The following is a 16,589-nucleotide window of genomic DNA, read 5'->3' as shown; positions in this document are numbered from 1 at the left end:
TATCTTGAATCCTAAAGGGGTTGAGCCAGGAGGTGATGGATGTAAGTAAAGGATGTGAGGGAAACAGGGTTAGCAGTAAGAATGCCTGAGCAGCCTACACTTCAGCTGGAGAGAAATAATTGTATTCAGTGCAGAGCTATAACATACTTTTTCACCTGTGTACTTCTCACAGAATATTCCACCTTAAAAGCAGGGAAGGTTTCCAGTCTCCTGTCCCCTAAAAGTTCTTATGATGAGATTTCATCACTCCTTTCATCAAGAGGTGGAGTCTATTTCTCCTTCCCTTGAATCTGTGCTGGCCTATGACTTGCTTTAGCCAAGAAAATATGGCAGAAATGGCTCTGCAAGAGGAAGTGAACACTGCTATGAGCCTGCCATGCTGTGAGAAAGCCCAAGCTGGCCATGCAGAGGTCATGTGGATTGGAATCCAGGTGCCCCAACTGAAATCCAGCAGCATCTAACTCCCAGCTGATAGCAACCATAGGTAACTCCAGCAGTAGAAATCCTCAGTCAACCAACAGAATCATGAAAAATAATTTCAATATGTTTTACAGCACTAAGTTTGGGGTTTCAATTTATTACATTTTTAATGTAAGAATAGGTAATTGAAATACATGCTTCGTGTTCTTTTTCTCTCCCTCCTTACTATCTCCTTTTGTGTTCTCATTAATCACAATTTCAGCGTATCTCTATTCCAAGAACACTCAAATCTGGCTGACTCCAGCTAACCTTTACATTCCTGACTCAGATCTTAAAATGCCAGTAGGATGCCTTCCAGTTTCCAGCTTCTCCTGGTCATAATTTCAACACATCCCAAACTGAAATCCAAGTCCCTCAAAGCTGTCCTCACTGCTCTCCCCATTCCATTGGCATCACCACCATCGCCCCAGGCTGAAAACCAGTCTCTACACATTGAGTCCAGCCGATCCTTCCTCGGAAGCACCTGGTGCTGCCATCCCCTCCCCTTTCATTCTCCTATTACCTTTACTTACATTCACGACTACAATAATGTCCTGACCTTCGCCGGGTTTTTACTGGTTTTTACTGGTTTGTCTGCCATTCGGTGAACATTTGAGCACGTCATTATTTTCCTGGCAAAACGCTAATCCCGGAATAAAAGACACAGCCTCTACCTCCTGGAAAGCCATGGTCTTCGCAAACTCAAGTCACCGCTGACTGCTCGGGCTTTTCCTAGCCACCTCGTCCTCCACGGCCAGGACTGCCCTTCTAGGGAGGCACATTTCCCAAGTCACGGTGCATACGCCATCCTACAACTCCTGTCCGGACGAAGGAAACTCCTTTGTGCTCCAGACTATTCGTGGGAGAGCGAGCCCGACCCTCAGCGCCCACCGGGTCCTTCTCCGGCTCTCGCCGCCCCCCCCTCCCCGTGCCCACCCCGGGGGCAGAGGCCCCGTCCCCACAGCCCCAGCGAGCCCGCCCCCACCTGGCGTCCAGGCAGCAGGGCCGTCCGAGTCACCGAGGGGCACCTGCGCCCCCGAGGCACCCCGAGGCACCCCGAGGCACCCCGCAGGCGCCGGATACCAGCACGTCCTCCTGCTCTTCAGCGGAGGAAACAGCTCAAGGATGTTGCTCAGCAAAGACGCGGCTCTCCCGACCGCACAGGCTCCCGAAGCCGCAGAGCCCGACCCGCCGGCAGCCGAGCGGGGCTTTTGTAGGAACGCGGTCCCGCCTCTCTAGGATCCCGCCGCCACCACCCCGCGCAGGCGCGGCGCGAAGCCCAGAGCGCGCCGCTCGTCTCCGTGGGCCCTTTCCATCAGCAACGGGATGGCAAAGCCGAGACCCTTTTGTGAGGCTCCTCTCGGGCTTCTGGTTAGACGATGAAGGAACAAGTACAATATGGCAAGCAGCACAAATTCCTAAAATTTAAATATGCAGGTGATACTATTCCCAATAAAAATTCAATTTGCATAGAGACCATAAATGAAGAATGCCCCATCCCTAAAGTTAACCATTGTTAATATCGTGTATGGGTTTCCCAGCACACTATCAGCCACGTAGTAGCACCCAATCAATCAACGTTTGTTTACTGAACGTTTATGGGATCACAACATGAATTTGCATCTCAGCCTTTTCTGTTACCTTGGAGATCTTTCCATACGAATTTATTTAACAGCCTAATAGTTTTCCATTGTATGGATGCACCACAGTTTACTCAACTATCCTACTGTTTTATAGTACACGTGTACACATATATATGTGTATATGCGCACATATATATATACACATACACTAAGTAATGCTGCAGAGAACATTTAATAGCTTTACATGCTCTTATAACTCCAGGTTAACTACTACACATTAGAATTGATCTGTCAAAGAGCATGTGCGTTTAAAATTTTATATACAGAACCCCTATTTTGAAGGGCAGTGCTGTTTAAAAGCAGAAGAATCTAAGAGAAAAATCCAGAAAAAAATGTAAGTATGGCTGTTCACAAAATCAGAATTATAAATGACCAATTAACATCCAAGAGACCAACGCTGACAGCAAAAATATTCTTTAAAAACCGCTTAAAATACTTATTTTGTATCCACCAGAATGTCATATATGCAAAAGGATAATTCCCAGGTTTGATGTAGGCATGGAAAAATGGGCATTTTCAGACTAACAGAAGGTACAGATTAGTATAACCATCCTGGAGGGCAATCTGGAAAATGAATCAAAAAGCCTTAGAAAAATGTGCCTACCTCTTTGTCTCATTAATTTTAGTCACAGGAATTGAATGAAGGAAAATTCTACAAAGTGAGCAAAGCTGTATGTCCAAGGATGTTCACTGAAATACTGTTTATGGTGACAAACTATAAACTAAAATGACTAATGGTAGGAACATGTACCACAGAATGTTGAGCGACCTTTCTTAGAAATTGTCTTCAATGAAGACTTTTAGTTATCTGGTGTCTTAATCAGGGCTTTCTTTTATTTGCTGGCAAGGAAACAAGGGCATTTCTTGGACTCCCAGGACCCACTGGGAATATAGTGGACCTCAGGAGAGGAGGGTCAGAGTCACTTCTCCAGAGTCTCTGAGTCTTCATTCTTTTACTTCTCACTGGGCTGGTTTGTTTCTATTTGGTTTTCATAAGACCACAAAAATGGTTCCAGCTCTAGATTAGTTTCTTGTTCAAATGCCTAACGAAGACCAAACAGAATCTGTGATCCAGTATGAAACTTCTGGGGGTATCCAAATGACCAAGCCTGGCTAAGAGGTCCCCCACCCTGGTCTAATGCTCAGTGGTCAGAGAAGGGTCACATGGCAAGCTGCCCACTCAGGATCGTGGCAGAAATGATAGAATGGACTTGGGCAGACAGGCAAATTGTCCTTTTCTTTTACAAATCAAAACTGTTAATGATATGAAGTCCAGTGAGAAAAGTGAAGTGTTTCTATGCATAAAAAAGATCAGTATCTCAGAATACATTAAGAGATTATGTCTAGACCACGCAGCAGGATGATTTAGTTTTTTTTTTTTACATGTTTTCAGGTCTTTACAAAGTATATGAATTTCTATAATAAATATAATGGGCAATTATATATTAAAATTAAGCAGAAATTATCAGTACTAATCACGATTCATTTGATTGTCATATATATACATGTATGCACGAATGTATACATGCATACATGCATGTATATACATGCATATACATACATACACTAAACAATGATTATTTTTGACAGGTGAAAATTAGGATGCTTTATTTTTTCCTTTCCTGTTTCTCCATACTACATGAATTAACGGCACATTTACTAATAACTGTATCAGTTTTTTAAACAGGAGTGAGCAGGAAATGTTCTTTTTTGAACATTACAGGATACTATCCCAACAGAAAAGCTGATCAGTAGAAGATACTTCACAATACAGCTCATCCTTTCTGGGCTGCTATCCTCTGAATAGACTTACAGCTTTCCTTTTAGGGCACCTAACAAGTGTTGCATTGCAAGCAAAACCTTCAAGATCTGTTATAACATTTGCCCTTTGTTCAATGTTTCTATAATCTTTGAGAAATAGAGAAGAAAAGCACATTATCAAAATATACCTATATCCAGGGGTGCCTGGTTGGCTGTCGGTTAAGAGCCTGGCTCCTAGTTTTGGCTCAGGTGATGATCTCAGGGTTCTGGAATCCAACCCTGAGTTGGGCTCTGCGCTGGGTGTGGGGCCTGCTTGAGATTCTCTTCCCCCTCTCCCTTTACCCCTCCCTGCCCCCATGCTCTCTCAAAAAAAATTTAAAATATTCCTGTATCCAACATATATGTTCAAGTGGTTATGAGTGCGCCCCCAGGGCACCGATGAGAAGACAATTTCCTTTGGGACTGTGAGAGGGAGTAGGCTAGTTAAGGTGTCCATGAATTTAGAACACTTATAATGTGTGTACTATAGAATCATCACAAAGAAAGCTAAATTTTCCAGTTATTGAAGGGTATGTCATTCTTCATGCTTTGACTCTTGTCATTGTCATTTATTTTTCATGAGAAAAATAAAGACATTCTGTTCTTTCCTTCTTAAATGGAACAGAATCAAACAGATTTAAACTATGACTCAGAGCTGAATGATAGGTACTGACTTCAGCACAGCCATCAAAACACTTGGGGGAAAATCTTCAATACCAACTTAATTTTATCCATCAAGGCAGAATAAAAGAAACACAGCTTTATGACCCCGTAAGGAATGGAATATGACTGTTCCATGAAATTCTTTAGTGTCTCAAAAAGTTGCTCTGCCTCTACAGATTTGGTCCTCCTCCAGGAAACAGTATTTTTTTTTTTTATTTTTTTTAATGATAGTCACACACACAGAGAGAGAGAGGCAGAGACATAGGCAGAGGGAGAAGCAGGCTCCATGCACCGGGAGCCCGACGTGGGATTCGATCCCGGGTCTCCAGGATCGTGCCCTGGGCCAAAGGCAGGCGCCAAACCGCTGCGCCACCCAGGGATCCCCAGGAAACAGTATTAACTGTGGCACCTGGTCAGCCTGCACGCAGCCATACACAGGTGGAACGAAATGGATCAAAGACTGCAAAGTGGCTGTTCCAGCCTTCATGCTCCCCTTTCTTCTTAGTGACAGAAGCTTAGTTTTCAGCGATTCACTCTGCAAACTGGAACAAGACACTCTCCAGACTCCCTTTCCTAAGTTTTGGCCTGCAATCTATGCTGAAGTGACTTCTGGGAGGCTGTTCACAGAGGGCTGGCTGAACTTGGAGGACTCTTTGTCCTTATGCGTCTTTTTGCATGTGATGGCTGGAGCTTCAGCAGCCACCAAGGATCATGTGATGTCAGGACTGATGGTGTGCACCAGGATGATGGAGCAGAAGAGCAGAGGCAGGATCCCTAGCGGTGTCACAGAACCACTTTATCAGTCCTGGACTGCTTGTCTCCAGATTTTTCTATCTGAGAGAAAAACAAGCTTTTGTGAAGTCACTCTTACTTTGTTTCTAAATTATATGCAGCTGAACCAAATCCTCACCAATACACAAGTGTTCATTCCCATGGCAGACTAAGACGCTGTTTCCAGACATAATATCCTATGCAGCTACTGCCAAACAGCAAGCAATGAGGATTCAGGAGTGCACCCCCCCTAAGCTCAATATTCTTCATCATTACCACAACATTTTAGTATTCACAGTATAAAATCATGATCTCCTCTCAATTGACTTTATTGACCTCCAAGGAATTCCAGAACAAGCAATATTTTAAAATTACATTATTAGATGGCATCTGGGGGACTCAGTCGGCTAAACGTCAGACTCTTGATTTTGGCTCAGGTCATAATCTCAAGAGTCCTGGGATTGAGCCCCATGTCAGGCTCTGTGCTCAGCAGTCTGCATCTATCCCTCTGCCTTTCCCCTACTCATGCTCTCTCTTTCTCAAATAAATACATAAAATCTTTTAAAAATAAATAAAAAATAAAATAAATTATCATTATCAGTATTAAAGGAAAAAAGTCTAATTTCTTTCCCCAGTTACTAAACAGTGTCTATGCAGGAGCCACTCTCCTGTCACTGGAGTTATCAAGTAAGACAGTTGCTACCTGGATTAATTCAGCACTATTCACTCATATGACTTATGAAATCTCTTCTGTACTTCAAATAAAACCTTGATTTCTAACTTCAATCAGTGAAGTATTGTAGCAAGAATGGGGTGGGAAGTGGTCAAATTAAATTTTCTTTCCCTTCCAAAATGCTTCTGCTGGCTGGGGGTGGGGGATGGCAGGCAGATGCCAGTAGGGGGTGGTTAGTAAAATCATGGAAGAAATGCCCACCATTAACCTGCACTTTAAGACACTTTTGAAAGTGCTATATTTTCAAACATCATTAGTTTTATTTTACAGTTGTTTCTGTAGCAGATGCAAAAATATTGACCTCCTCTTGTTCTGTTGAGCCTATAAATCCATAGATACTTGAATCACTGCTGACTTCAAAGCCCTAACTCAATCAGAAGGCTCTCTGCTACTTGAAGTACGCAGTCATGTATTTACCACGGTCAAGGCTCAGAGAAGTCCTGCAGTGAAGCGTGCTGGTTAGCTGGTTCTCACAGTCCCATCATGGGTCAAATCATTGTGGCCCAAAGGCTGAGCACAAGTGGAGGTGGAAAGTCTCCTGCTCGGCCCCCTAGAGTTCTCTGGGGCTAGAATCAGGCTGTGATTCTTCCTAAAGTGCTGTTTGCTCGTCAACATAGCCTCTGTGATATTCCTTGCGGAGATGATGCCCCATCAAGCCAGACTGTCTTTATGGTGATATCCTCTGATGCTGAAAAAGACCCGACCTCTGCCTGAAGGCTTCACCACATTCGTTACACTGATAGGGTTTTTCTTCATTGTGGATCCGCACATGCTGAGCCAGGTGGGAGTTCAGTCGGAATGCTTTCTGGCATATGTCACACTTGAACGGCTTCTCTCCAGTGTGAATCCTGTGATGTCGAATCAGGTCTGAGGTCAAATTGAAGGCTTTTCCACACTCATTACAGCGATGGCTTCTGGAGTGGCTATGGATTCGCTGGTGGTGAGTGAGAAAAAGGGCCTGACTGAAGGTTTTTCCACACTCCTTGCACTCACAGGGCTCCTCCTGACTATGGACTCTCTGGTGCCGGTTGAGGTGGGAGCTGCGCCTGAAGTTCTTCCCACAATGGATACATAGGTAAGGCTTCTCTCCAGTATGGATCCTGAGGTGTTCCAAAAGGCCTGCATTCTGGCTAAAGACCTTTCCACACTCTTTGCACTGATAGGGCTTCTCACCAAGATGGATTTTCTGGTGTCTAACAAGGTGTGAACTTCTCTGAAAGGCTTTCCCACACTCGTGACACTGATGACCTTTCTCTCTAGAGCGAATTTTCTGATGTCCAGTGGGACTCGAAGTCTGACACACCTCAGATTCATAGAGCTTTCCTTGTATGTGTGTACCTTCATGCGTAATCAGGTCTGAGTGCTGGATGAACCCCTTTCCACATTCTGAGCATTTATACTCAGTCTTTGCCTTGAGCTTGACCTGCTGCCTTTCCAAGTTAGGGTCCTCATAACGAGGCTCTAAGGGTTCAGATACTTTCCTAGATGATTCCACTTCTCCACAAGAGTCTGTCTCTACAACCATCTTCTCATTCTCAGTCCTTGTCTCCTCACCTGAAACATTAAATATATACCACCAATTATTTGTTTTTTTGATGCTTTGGGAAGGGAATCTGCATTTGGGAGGAATAAATCTAAATCAAGCCATGTGTGCCAAGTGGAAATGCTGTGAATGCTTGTGTTTGCACAAAATATATAAGAGCAATGGTTCATGAGAACTTGTCAACAGCGGCTACTCAAGGGAGGATGGGTATTGTGGTAGGAGGCAGCTTATCTTAAATGGTTTGAATTTTATCATGTGACATGCAGCACACATTCTGCAAGCAAACTGGCTCAAAGGGCTTAGCTGTACATCCTTGAAAATGGTTTGTCAGCCGCAGTATAAAAAAGCAAAGTCAACTGATGGCCCTGAGGCCAATAAGAAAGAAAAAGTACTGGAGATGAGGAAATGCAGACAGAATGCCCATTTTATCACTGATTAGCTATGTAATCTAAGACAGGTAATTTAAACCCTCTGGGCTCAGCATCCTCACCAATAAATCAAAACCACTGGACCACAAGACCTTGATGTAACATGAAGTTCACAAAAATGTCTTGGACTTTCCTGATCTCCTTGGACAGCAGCAGCTGCTCCCCTGTGTGGCTCAACAGGGACAGGGCATCTCAGTGCTGTAATAATTTGCTCATAGGTCTGGTACATAAAAGACCATAAGAAATGTCTTCTGAATAAAATCTAAGAGCAGACACATGGGCACAAGTGGGCAAGTAGAACAGGCCTTCCCAGGCTAGGAACCTGAACGAGGACACGAGAAAGCAGGAGAGAGAGGTCCTCAGTAGCATTAATGACAAGTTAGTACGAGTTTATCAGTGTAAGCCAGATTAAAGCAGCAGATCAACTGCAAAGTGAGAGCACATGAGCGCCAAAGGTAACAGTGGAGGACTGGCCATAAGACTCCAGAGACAGTGAGTCCTGTGTGGGGCAAGCCACATGTGTGTCCTCCTGCAGCCATCCATGGGGGAGGGAGGGCGGCTTGAAGGAAGAGAAGAGCAATCCTTCTCCAGCAACAATCTAATGACATAAGCAACTAAAAAGAAGGAGTGGCTCTAAAACCAGAAAACAACCTAAACTTTGAGTGTAAAATAGCATTTTCAGGGCAAGGAACAGTGTCAAGGATCTACTGTGACTACATTTATTTGTCATATTGAAAATACATGCGCATGATGGACGACATGGGATAAATTCATTTCTACAAGACTATTTACAAAAGGCAGGCCCCCTCACTAGAACTCATATAAAAATTTGAAAACAAAAACAAAAAAACAAAACAAAAAGGCAGGCCTCCTCTCTTTCAGCTACTTTGCACAGCAAGCTTCCAGAAGATGAGGACCTTTGAAGCAGGCTCAGAAATTAAACAGGGGAATCAGATAGTAGGTAACAGAAGCTTTAGAATCACAATCAGCCATTCATCAAACATTTATTGAGGATCTGCTCGAGGCCAGGAGCCATGACAGATTCAGGAAACAAAACAAAGCCCAGCTTTTTACCAGCAGGAGAAAGACATACACCAGCAATGATATTACGATATGATCCGTTCTCTGATGGGAGACATCTTGGAGCTCTAGGAGCCTAGGTGGGGAAGTCAGTCACATTAGGAGGACTTAGGGAAGGATGGAGGCAGGGAGGTCTAAGACAAATCCTGAAGGGTGAGTAGGAATAGTCAGGGAAAGCAAGGAAAAAGTAGTGTAGACAGAAAAAACATGGCAGGAAGAGGCTCAGAGGAGAGAAGCAGCAAGGAACAAGCAGGAGTCAAAACACAGCTCAGAAAGATGGGAACCCGCAGCGTGACGAGGACATAGGTGACTGACTGTCCTGATCTGTCTGGGACTGAAGGGTTTCCCAGGATGTGGAGCCGATAGGGCCAAAAGTCTCAAGCAAACTGGCACAAAGTTCATGCTTATGGATATGTGGCTGAGAAGCCAGCAGACACAACATTCAGGGGAGGCCTCTGTTACTGGCTGTCAGGAATTTCTGCAGGTCGTGGGTTTTTTTCTTGTTTTTATTTTTTTCCTTTTTATTATGGAATTTTTCAAATATTAAAAAATATATATATGTAGAAAGAATAGCATTACTCAGCTCACTGAAGGGCTTTAAGGACGGGAGCAGCATGAATGAATTTGTGTATAAATGATGGAGGATCAACAGGAGGTAAGAGACCCAACAGAAGCACCAGGAGGACAGTGAAGGACACAAGAAAAAGCAGGCCTACAAGACAGCCACATGGCTTCTGGCAGCCTGGAGAGAGGAGAAAAACATAAGCGACAGAAGGAGTGCCTGGGGGTACTCGGTTGGTGAGGTGTCTGCCTTTGGCTCAGGTTATGATGCCGGGGTCCTGGGATGGAGCCCCGCATCAGGCTCTTTGCTCAGTGGGGAGTCTGCCTCTCCCTCCCCACACCTCCCTCCCACCCCTGCGCTCGCTTGTGCTCTCTGTCACAAATAAATCTTAAAAAAAAAAAAAAATGGAAGCAACAGAAACAAGAAAGAGGGATTTCAATGACAAATACAATATAGAAAAAAACTAATCTAGGTGCCATTTAGAAACAAAAGACAGTAAAAATACTACAATAATTTGAAGGAAACAAAAGAATAATGAGTAATAGAGCATTTGGCTGGATTCTTTGCCTGAGGTGAGAAACCACCAATCCTTTTTCATTGACTGCTACGGTGAAAGGAAGAAGATGGTGAAGGGCAGCCAAGAGAAGCCTCTGGTTTCAGCTGAACAGAAACATCAAGGAAAGGATGGGAGGAAATGTTTAGTGTGACAAGAATCTTCTAGATCTTGACTGTGGTGGTGATCAGAGGACTGAGTTTTATCACATTTGTGAAAACTCACTGACCCAGACACATACAGAGTGAAGTCCACCTGGTGTAGATTATTCCTCGATAAACCTGACTCAAAGCAAACACAAATGTCAAGCCTCTGGAGGGACCGCCAAGCCCGTCTGTCACACGTCAGAAGCCACAGCTGTTTCTCACCCTTCTCTCGTTCTGGCTCCAGAACTTCACCCTCAGCCTGGACCCACGGCTCCTGCACTGCTTCCATGGCAGCTGCCTCCTCCACAAGCACCTCCTGCTTCTTTGCCTGGTCTGGGTTCTAGGGGCAAGTATAGACACATAGGGACGGTTAGGGACATGTGGCTTAGCAGAACACTGCTCAGAAAACACTGCCATGTAAGAAAAGAGTAAAGAGAAACCCCAGGGAGGAGGCAAAGTGGAAAGAGACCAAACCAAAGCTTAACAGGTCTGCTGCTCAGCTCACACCCGCCTCTCTGGCCCAAGGTCTTAATCCCTGCTTTTCTGTACAAGAGCATATCTGGTCCTTAACCACCTGCTGTTGGGGCTTGTCCAGCTCCCTCTCCAGGTCCTCCAGAATGGCCACCACCTCGTCCCCGCTCTCGGGGTGCTGCTCCCGCACCCAGGCCTGGAGCTTCTCAGGCAGGATGGTCAGGAACTGCTCCAGCACCAGCAGCTCCAGAATCTGCTCCTTGCTGCGGGTCTCAGGGCGCAGCCAGCGTCGACACAGCTCCCGGAGCCAGGTGAGGGCCTCACGGGGTCCTGTGGTCTCTTCATAGCGCAACTGCCTGAACTGTTTGCACAGCGGTTCTTGTCCAAGGCCTGTGCTATCTCCTGGCAGCTTGACTACCTGTTCCCAAGTAGAGCAGGGATCCTTCACTGTCCAAAGCCCCTTCTTCAGATTCAGAGGAGCCTGGGAATGGGCATTCACCAGTGCAGTCGCCATCCCCAGTGTCAGCCTGTGCTCTCTCTGCTCAAAAACTTCCTTGGACTGTCTCCTGAAAATGTGAAAACAAGAATCACAGAAACAGGGGCACCTGGGTGGCTCAGTCAGTTGAGTGTCTGCTTTCAGCTCAGATCACGAGCGCTGCATCCCTACATCGGGCTCCCTGCTCAACAGAGTCTACTTCTCTCTCTCCCTCTGCCCCTCCCCCGGCTTGTGTGCTTTCTCTCTTTCTCTCTCATACTCAAATAAATAAATCATGGAAAAAAAAAAAAGAACCACAGAAAGGGTAGCAGTAGTAGTAACAGCAGCAGCAGTACTCCTTTGTTGGGTTCATACATTTCCAATAATTACTATCAATTTCTTTCTCTGAAACAACCATTTCTAAAAACAGAACACACATACAAAATGAGAAAACTGTTCTGTACAAGATTGCCAGCTGAAGGAGCACAAATAACAAATCTGAAAAATCACCATTTTGCATCTTGATGAAATAACTGATTGAATCAAGTGCCACAAATGGGTGAAGCCACTGGGCAAAAAGACACTCTCACAGTCTCAAAGAATCACCATGTTGATTGCTTATTAATTGCAAAAGAAACAATGGAGATATCTGGCAGACACAAACTCAATCGAATGATCAAGCCCAGCAACACCAACAGTGAGACAAGTGACCTTGTGCCGTATCACTTATGCAGCATTTTTACTAAATGGTTAACATGAATCTAATAATGAGGAGACTTTTAGATAAATCCTGAATGCAGCTCATCTACAGCAATTTCACAGAGATAAAAAGAGGGATTCCTCTAGAATACCTAGTTCTCATCTAAATGAATTATGAAAATCGGCTCCTGGGTTTGTTTGTTTGTTCTTAAGATTTTATTTACTTATTCATGATAGACAGAGAGAGAGGCAGAGACACAGGAGGAGGGAAGAGCAGGCTCCATGCAGGGAGGGACTGTATGGACGAGGGACTCGATCCCGGGACTCCAGGATTGCACACCTGGGTGGAAGGCAGGAGCCAAACCGCTGAGCCACCCAGGGATCCCCTCGGCTCCTGGGTTTAAAAAACAGTATAAAACCTAGTTAGGGTCCAAATACTGCTTGCTGCTACTATATAGTCCTGGATGTATGTGTACATGGTAACTCCCAGCTGATATAGGTTTTAGAGGAGATGTTATATATATGAGAAGTCAAATATATGTTAAAAAATGGACTTAAAATTTAAAAAGTCAAATCCTACTGTTCTTAATAGAAGTGAAAAAGTCTAAGAAAGTGATGATCATTAGTCAGAAATAAAAGTTGGAGGGCAGCCCCAGTGGCCCAGGGTTTAGCACTGCCTTCAGCCTGGGGTGTGATCCTGGACACCCGGGATCGAGTCCCACGTCGGGCTCCCGGCGCGGAGCCTGCCTCTCCCTCTCTCTCTCTCTCTCTCTGTCATAGATAAATAAAGAAAATCTTTAAAAAAATAAATAAAAATTTGGTATTGTGATGGTTAACTTTATGTGAAAACTTGACTGGACCATGAGATGCCTAGATATTTGGTCAAACATTATTTTGAGTGCTTCTGTGAGAGTGTTTTTGGATGCAAGTAACATTTAAATCAGTAGAGTAAAACAGATGCCCTCTATAATGTAGGTGGGCTTTATCCAATCGGTTGAAGGTCTCAATAGAACAAAAACGCTGACTCTCCCTCAGGTAAGAGAATTCTCCCTGCTTGACTGTCTTCACACAGGAACATCAGCTTTTTTCCTGCCTTCAGATTCAAATGGAAACATCAGCTCTTCCTGGATCTCGAACCTGCTGGCCTTCCTACTTCCTACTGTAACTGTACCATCAGATCACCCAGTTCTCAGGCCTTTGGACTCAGAATGGAACTAAGCCATCGGCTTTCCCGGTCTCTGTCACTGACCCATCCTGAAGATCTTGGGGACTTGACAATCTCTGTAACTTCTGGATCCAATTCCTTATAATAAATCTGTCTCTACGTGTCTATGTCTGTGTATTTCCTATTGGTTCTGCTTCTCTGGAGAACTCTAATACAGATGTATAGCATAGGTTGCTGAATTAGTGGTGGTCATTTCTATAATGTGATTAAACACATCAAATACAATATATAATAAATAATATGATAAACTGACCCTTCCATTCTCCTATGATATCTTGTATATCAGATCAATCAAGATCTACTGATTCTGCCTACCAAACCCATCCTCTCCTCTTCATCCCCTTGACACCATCTTCTATCCAGACTACTGTGACTGGCCTTTCTGACCATCAATCTATTTCCCACACTGTGAACAGTTATATTTCTAAAAAGGAAAAGGATTGTGTCTCTGCTGTGCATTTACTGCATTTAGTGGTTCATCACTATCTTTAGAATTAAGTAAAAGACATCTAATATGGCTTAAAAATTTCTTATGATCTAATGAACTTTTAGTTCCTCAAATTTCCGATACTCTTTCCTGTTCCCGGGTCCTTCCCCATCTTATTCCTTCTGCCTGGAAGGAGTAATTCTCCAATTTTTTCTCATTAGCGCACATATACTCATATATACTCACATATACTCTTCGTGTCTCAGCATAATAAAACATAATAAAACAGTAAGGCAGCACAATTGGTACTTAACGAGAACTAATGCATTTTATCCTCACACAATTGCCAACTTCGTTTCACAAAGAAGGATCCTGAGACATGGAGAGTTTAATAACTTACACAAGGTCCCCAAGCTCAACCTCAGATCTTTCCCTCAAGAGCTCTAAACCCTTGACTTGACTTTGCCTTCTCTCTCGCATAATCCACGTGTGATCCAACAGCAAAGCCTGCTGGCTCCGTTTCCAGGTAGATCATTAATCTGGCCACTACTAACCACGTCTACCAAAGTTCAAGATACCCTCATCTCCTACATGAAGTACTTGTGATAGTTTCCCCAATTCCATCCTCGCGCCCCTATGGTCTAATCCCATCGTAGTTCTCAGCTACAGATGCTTTAAAACATGAGTCAGATCATGTTTTTCCTCTGCTCAAAACCCTTCAAACACTCTTCACACCAAAAAACGACCAAATTACTTAAACAGTACACGTCACAGCTCTTGCACACAGCTCCTCGCAGTCCCAGGCCTCTGGATACCGTTGTCTACAGTTCGGCCCCCGTTCGCTGCCCTCCTGGTCCGCCTGTGATTCCTGAGTGTGGCAAGCAGGCTTGGAGGCCTCTGAATTTGCTGTTCAGCTGCCTGACAGCTCGTGCCCCTAGAGGCCACACAGGTCTTTTCGGGTCCTTAAGGTTTCTGCTTAGGCACTACCCTGTAAGGCTTACCTTCAACATGTGTTGAAAACTGCAGTCAGCGGATGACACAGGCGAAGCCTACGCGGTGCCCAGTTCAGCAGACGCGCAGCTGCGGGACCCCCCCGCCCGGCCCTCGCCCTGGCCCGCGGGCCCTCGGTCGCAGAAGGCTCCCTGCACCCGGAGAGCAGCGGCTCCCCAGCCCCGGGCTGCAGGGCCTTCCTCGCCAGAGCGCACACACCGAGCACCCCAGCACCTGGCTGCAGGAAGAGCCAGACAGGCTCCTGCACCTACTCGGCTCCTAGTCCAGCGGCAACGCCCACTCGCCCGCGCCCCGTCGCCTCCGCTCTAGGCGGCCGAGAGGACCGCAGCTCAATGGTGCCTGGTTCCGGCGCGCGGCAGGGAGGGCGGGAGCTCCGCCGGGCCGCAGCGCCCCCCGCGGCGTGCAGGGGCGAGCACCCGCCGTTCTCGCCTGCGAGCGATGTGTGTTATATCCAAGTTACAGGCCGGCTCAGCTTCATGTACCGCGAAGAGCCAGCGTTTCTACTTTGCGCGCTCACAAATTTAACATACTTTTCCATTTCTCCCCAATTTAAAAAATCAAACACAATGGCAAAAATAAATGTCAGCGTAGGGGGATGGTTTTTTTTTTTTTTCATAGCAGCAAAGAATTGATTAAATTGAACAGTGAAAATATCTTTGGATTGAAGGATTTAAGGTAATGAAAGCTTAAGTATATTACTGTAAAAGTATAATTAGCAATACTTTGCAGTGAATGTAGGTTTCAGAGGAAAAAACATCAGATACCACTTTAGCAAAATAATTCTGCAGAAGAAAACAGAAATATTCCCTCTTGTTCATCTTACCAAAAACGTTTTTATACTCTTTCAATAAATTAAATACTTTTAAAAATCTAAACAAATTTCTGTTTAATGATAGTTTTGAAAAATCATTAAATATACTAATCATTGTTTTATGACAGGTAATTTATTCAGTGTTTTCAGCATTGAAATTATCACAACAAAAGGAGAAAACGTTTCGTTATGACAAGGAGAAAACCTTTCCTTCTTGGGTGCCAGAAGCTTGGAAGTATCTTTTAAAAGTTAATTAAATACTAAATTAAATAATAATAACAAATATAATATATATTATAAATAATAATTATATTCACCTTAAAACTTCTCTAGGCAAACAAATGCAATCAATGCAAGTATTTTACTAATTAGAAGCTAACATTTTTTCTTGAACGAAAAACTCATGTCTGATTTTCTTTCTAAAGAAGGGCTTATATATTTTTCAAAAATTATATAAGGAATAAACAAAATTTAATTTTATTTATTTATTCATGAAAGACACGGAGAGAGAGAGGCAGAGACACACGCAGAGGGAGAAGCAGGCTACGTGCAGGGGGCCTGGTGTGGGACTCAATCCTGCAACTCCAGGATCATGCCCTGGGCTGAAGGCAGATGCTCAACCACTGAGCCACCCAGGCATCCCAACAAAATTTAATTTTAAAAGGAAGTAAATATATCTTAATTCATTTACTGCCCGTTTTAAATTCCCTACCATGGATGGCTCCTTAAACATCATTCATCAGCTCAGATTATTGGCAGTGTGTTGGCTATCCCATGAAAATCAAAACCGTTACTATAGCTTAACAAAGCAGAGTTTTAAAAACTCTGTTAAAAAATTCAAAGTTTGCATTTCTTATTTAGTAGTCTATATCTTTTGGAAGGGGTAAGGGACAAATGAGAATAAATAAAAATACCATCTTTATGGGATAGACTACATGTGCTAATTTTTAAAAATCAATTTTCAAAATTGAGATTTTTCATTTTCCAGGATTATCCTTATTTTTGTAAATAAAATGGTGGTTCATATGTTTCCATCAGGTCCATTCTTAAAATATTCAAAATAAAAGCCTTCTGTAGGATCTATAGAGG

General features: G+C 44.0%; 2 protein-coding genes across 2 annotated transcripts in view; both read right to left on the bottom strand.

The window, feature by feature from the left end:
• The window catches only part of PGBD1 (piggyBac transposable element derived 1), a 28,298-nt gene extending 24,851 nt beyond the window's left edge, over positions 1-3,447 (bottom strand). Inside the window, exon 1 of the mRNA XM_038583982.1 lies at positions 1,445-3,447. The gene's annotated coding sequence lies outside the window, so the exon portion shown is untranslated. The remainder of the gene's footprint in view (positions 1-1,444) is intronic.
• A 2,202-nt stretch (positions 3,448-5,649) lies between these two features.
• On the bottom strand, positions 5,650-15,009 carry ZSCAN26 (zinc finger and SCAN domain containing 26). The gene is made up of 4 exons (XM_038584445.1): positions 14,680-15,009; positions 10,956-11,418; positions 10,604-10,721; positions 5,650-7,623 (listed from the first exon to the last, which is right to left on the bottom strand). Exons 2-4 carry the CDS (start codon positions 11,364-11,366, stop codon positions 6,737-6,739), a joined length of 1,416 nt encoding a protein of 471 aa, XP_038440373.1. The 5' UTR covers positions 11,367-11,418; positions 14,680-15,009; the 3' UTR covers positions 5,650-6,736.
• Positions 15,010-16,589: the final 1,580 nt, after the last annotated feature.

The sequence above is a fragment of the Canis lupus genome, chromosome 35 (genome assembly GCF_011100685.1).
Source record: "Canis lupus familiaris isolate Mischka breed German Shepherd chromosome 35, alternate assembly UU_Cfam_GSD_1.0, whole genome shotgun sequence".
NCBI lineage: Eukaryota > Metazoa > Chordata > Mammalia > Carnivora > Canidae > Canis > Canis lupus.
Note: the sequence above shows the minus strand (reverse complement) of the source record. Positions and strands in the feature narration are given on the sequence as shown.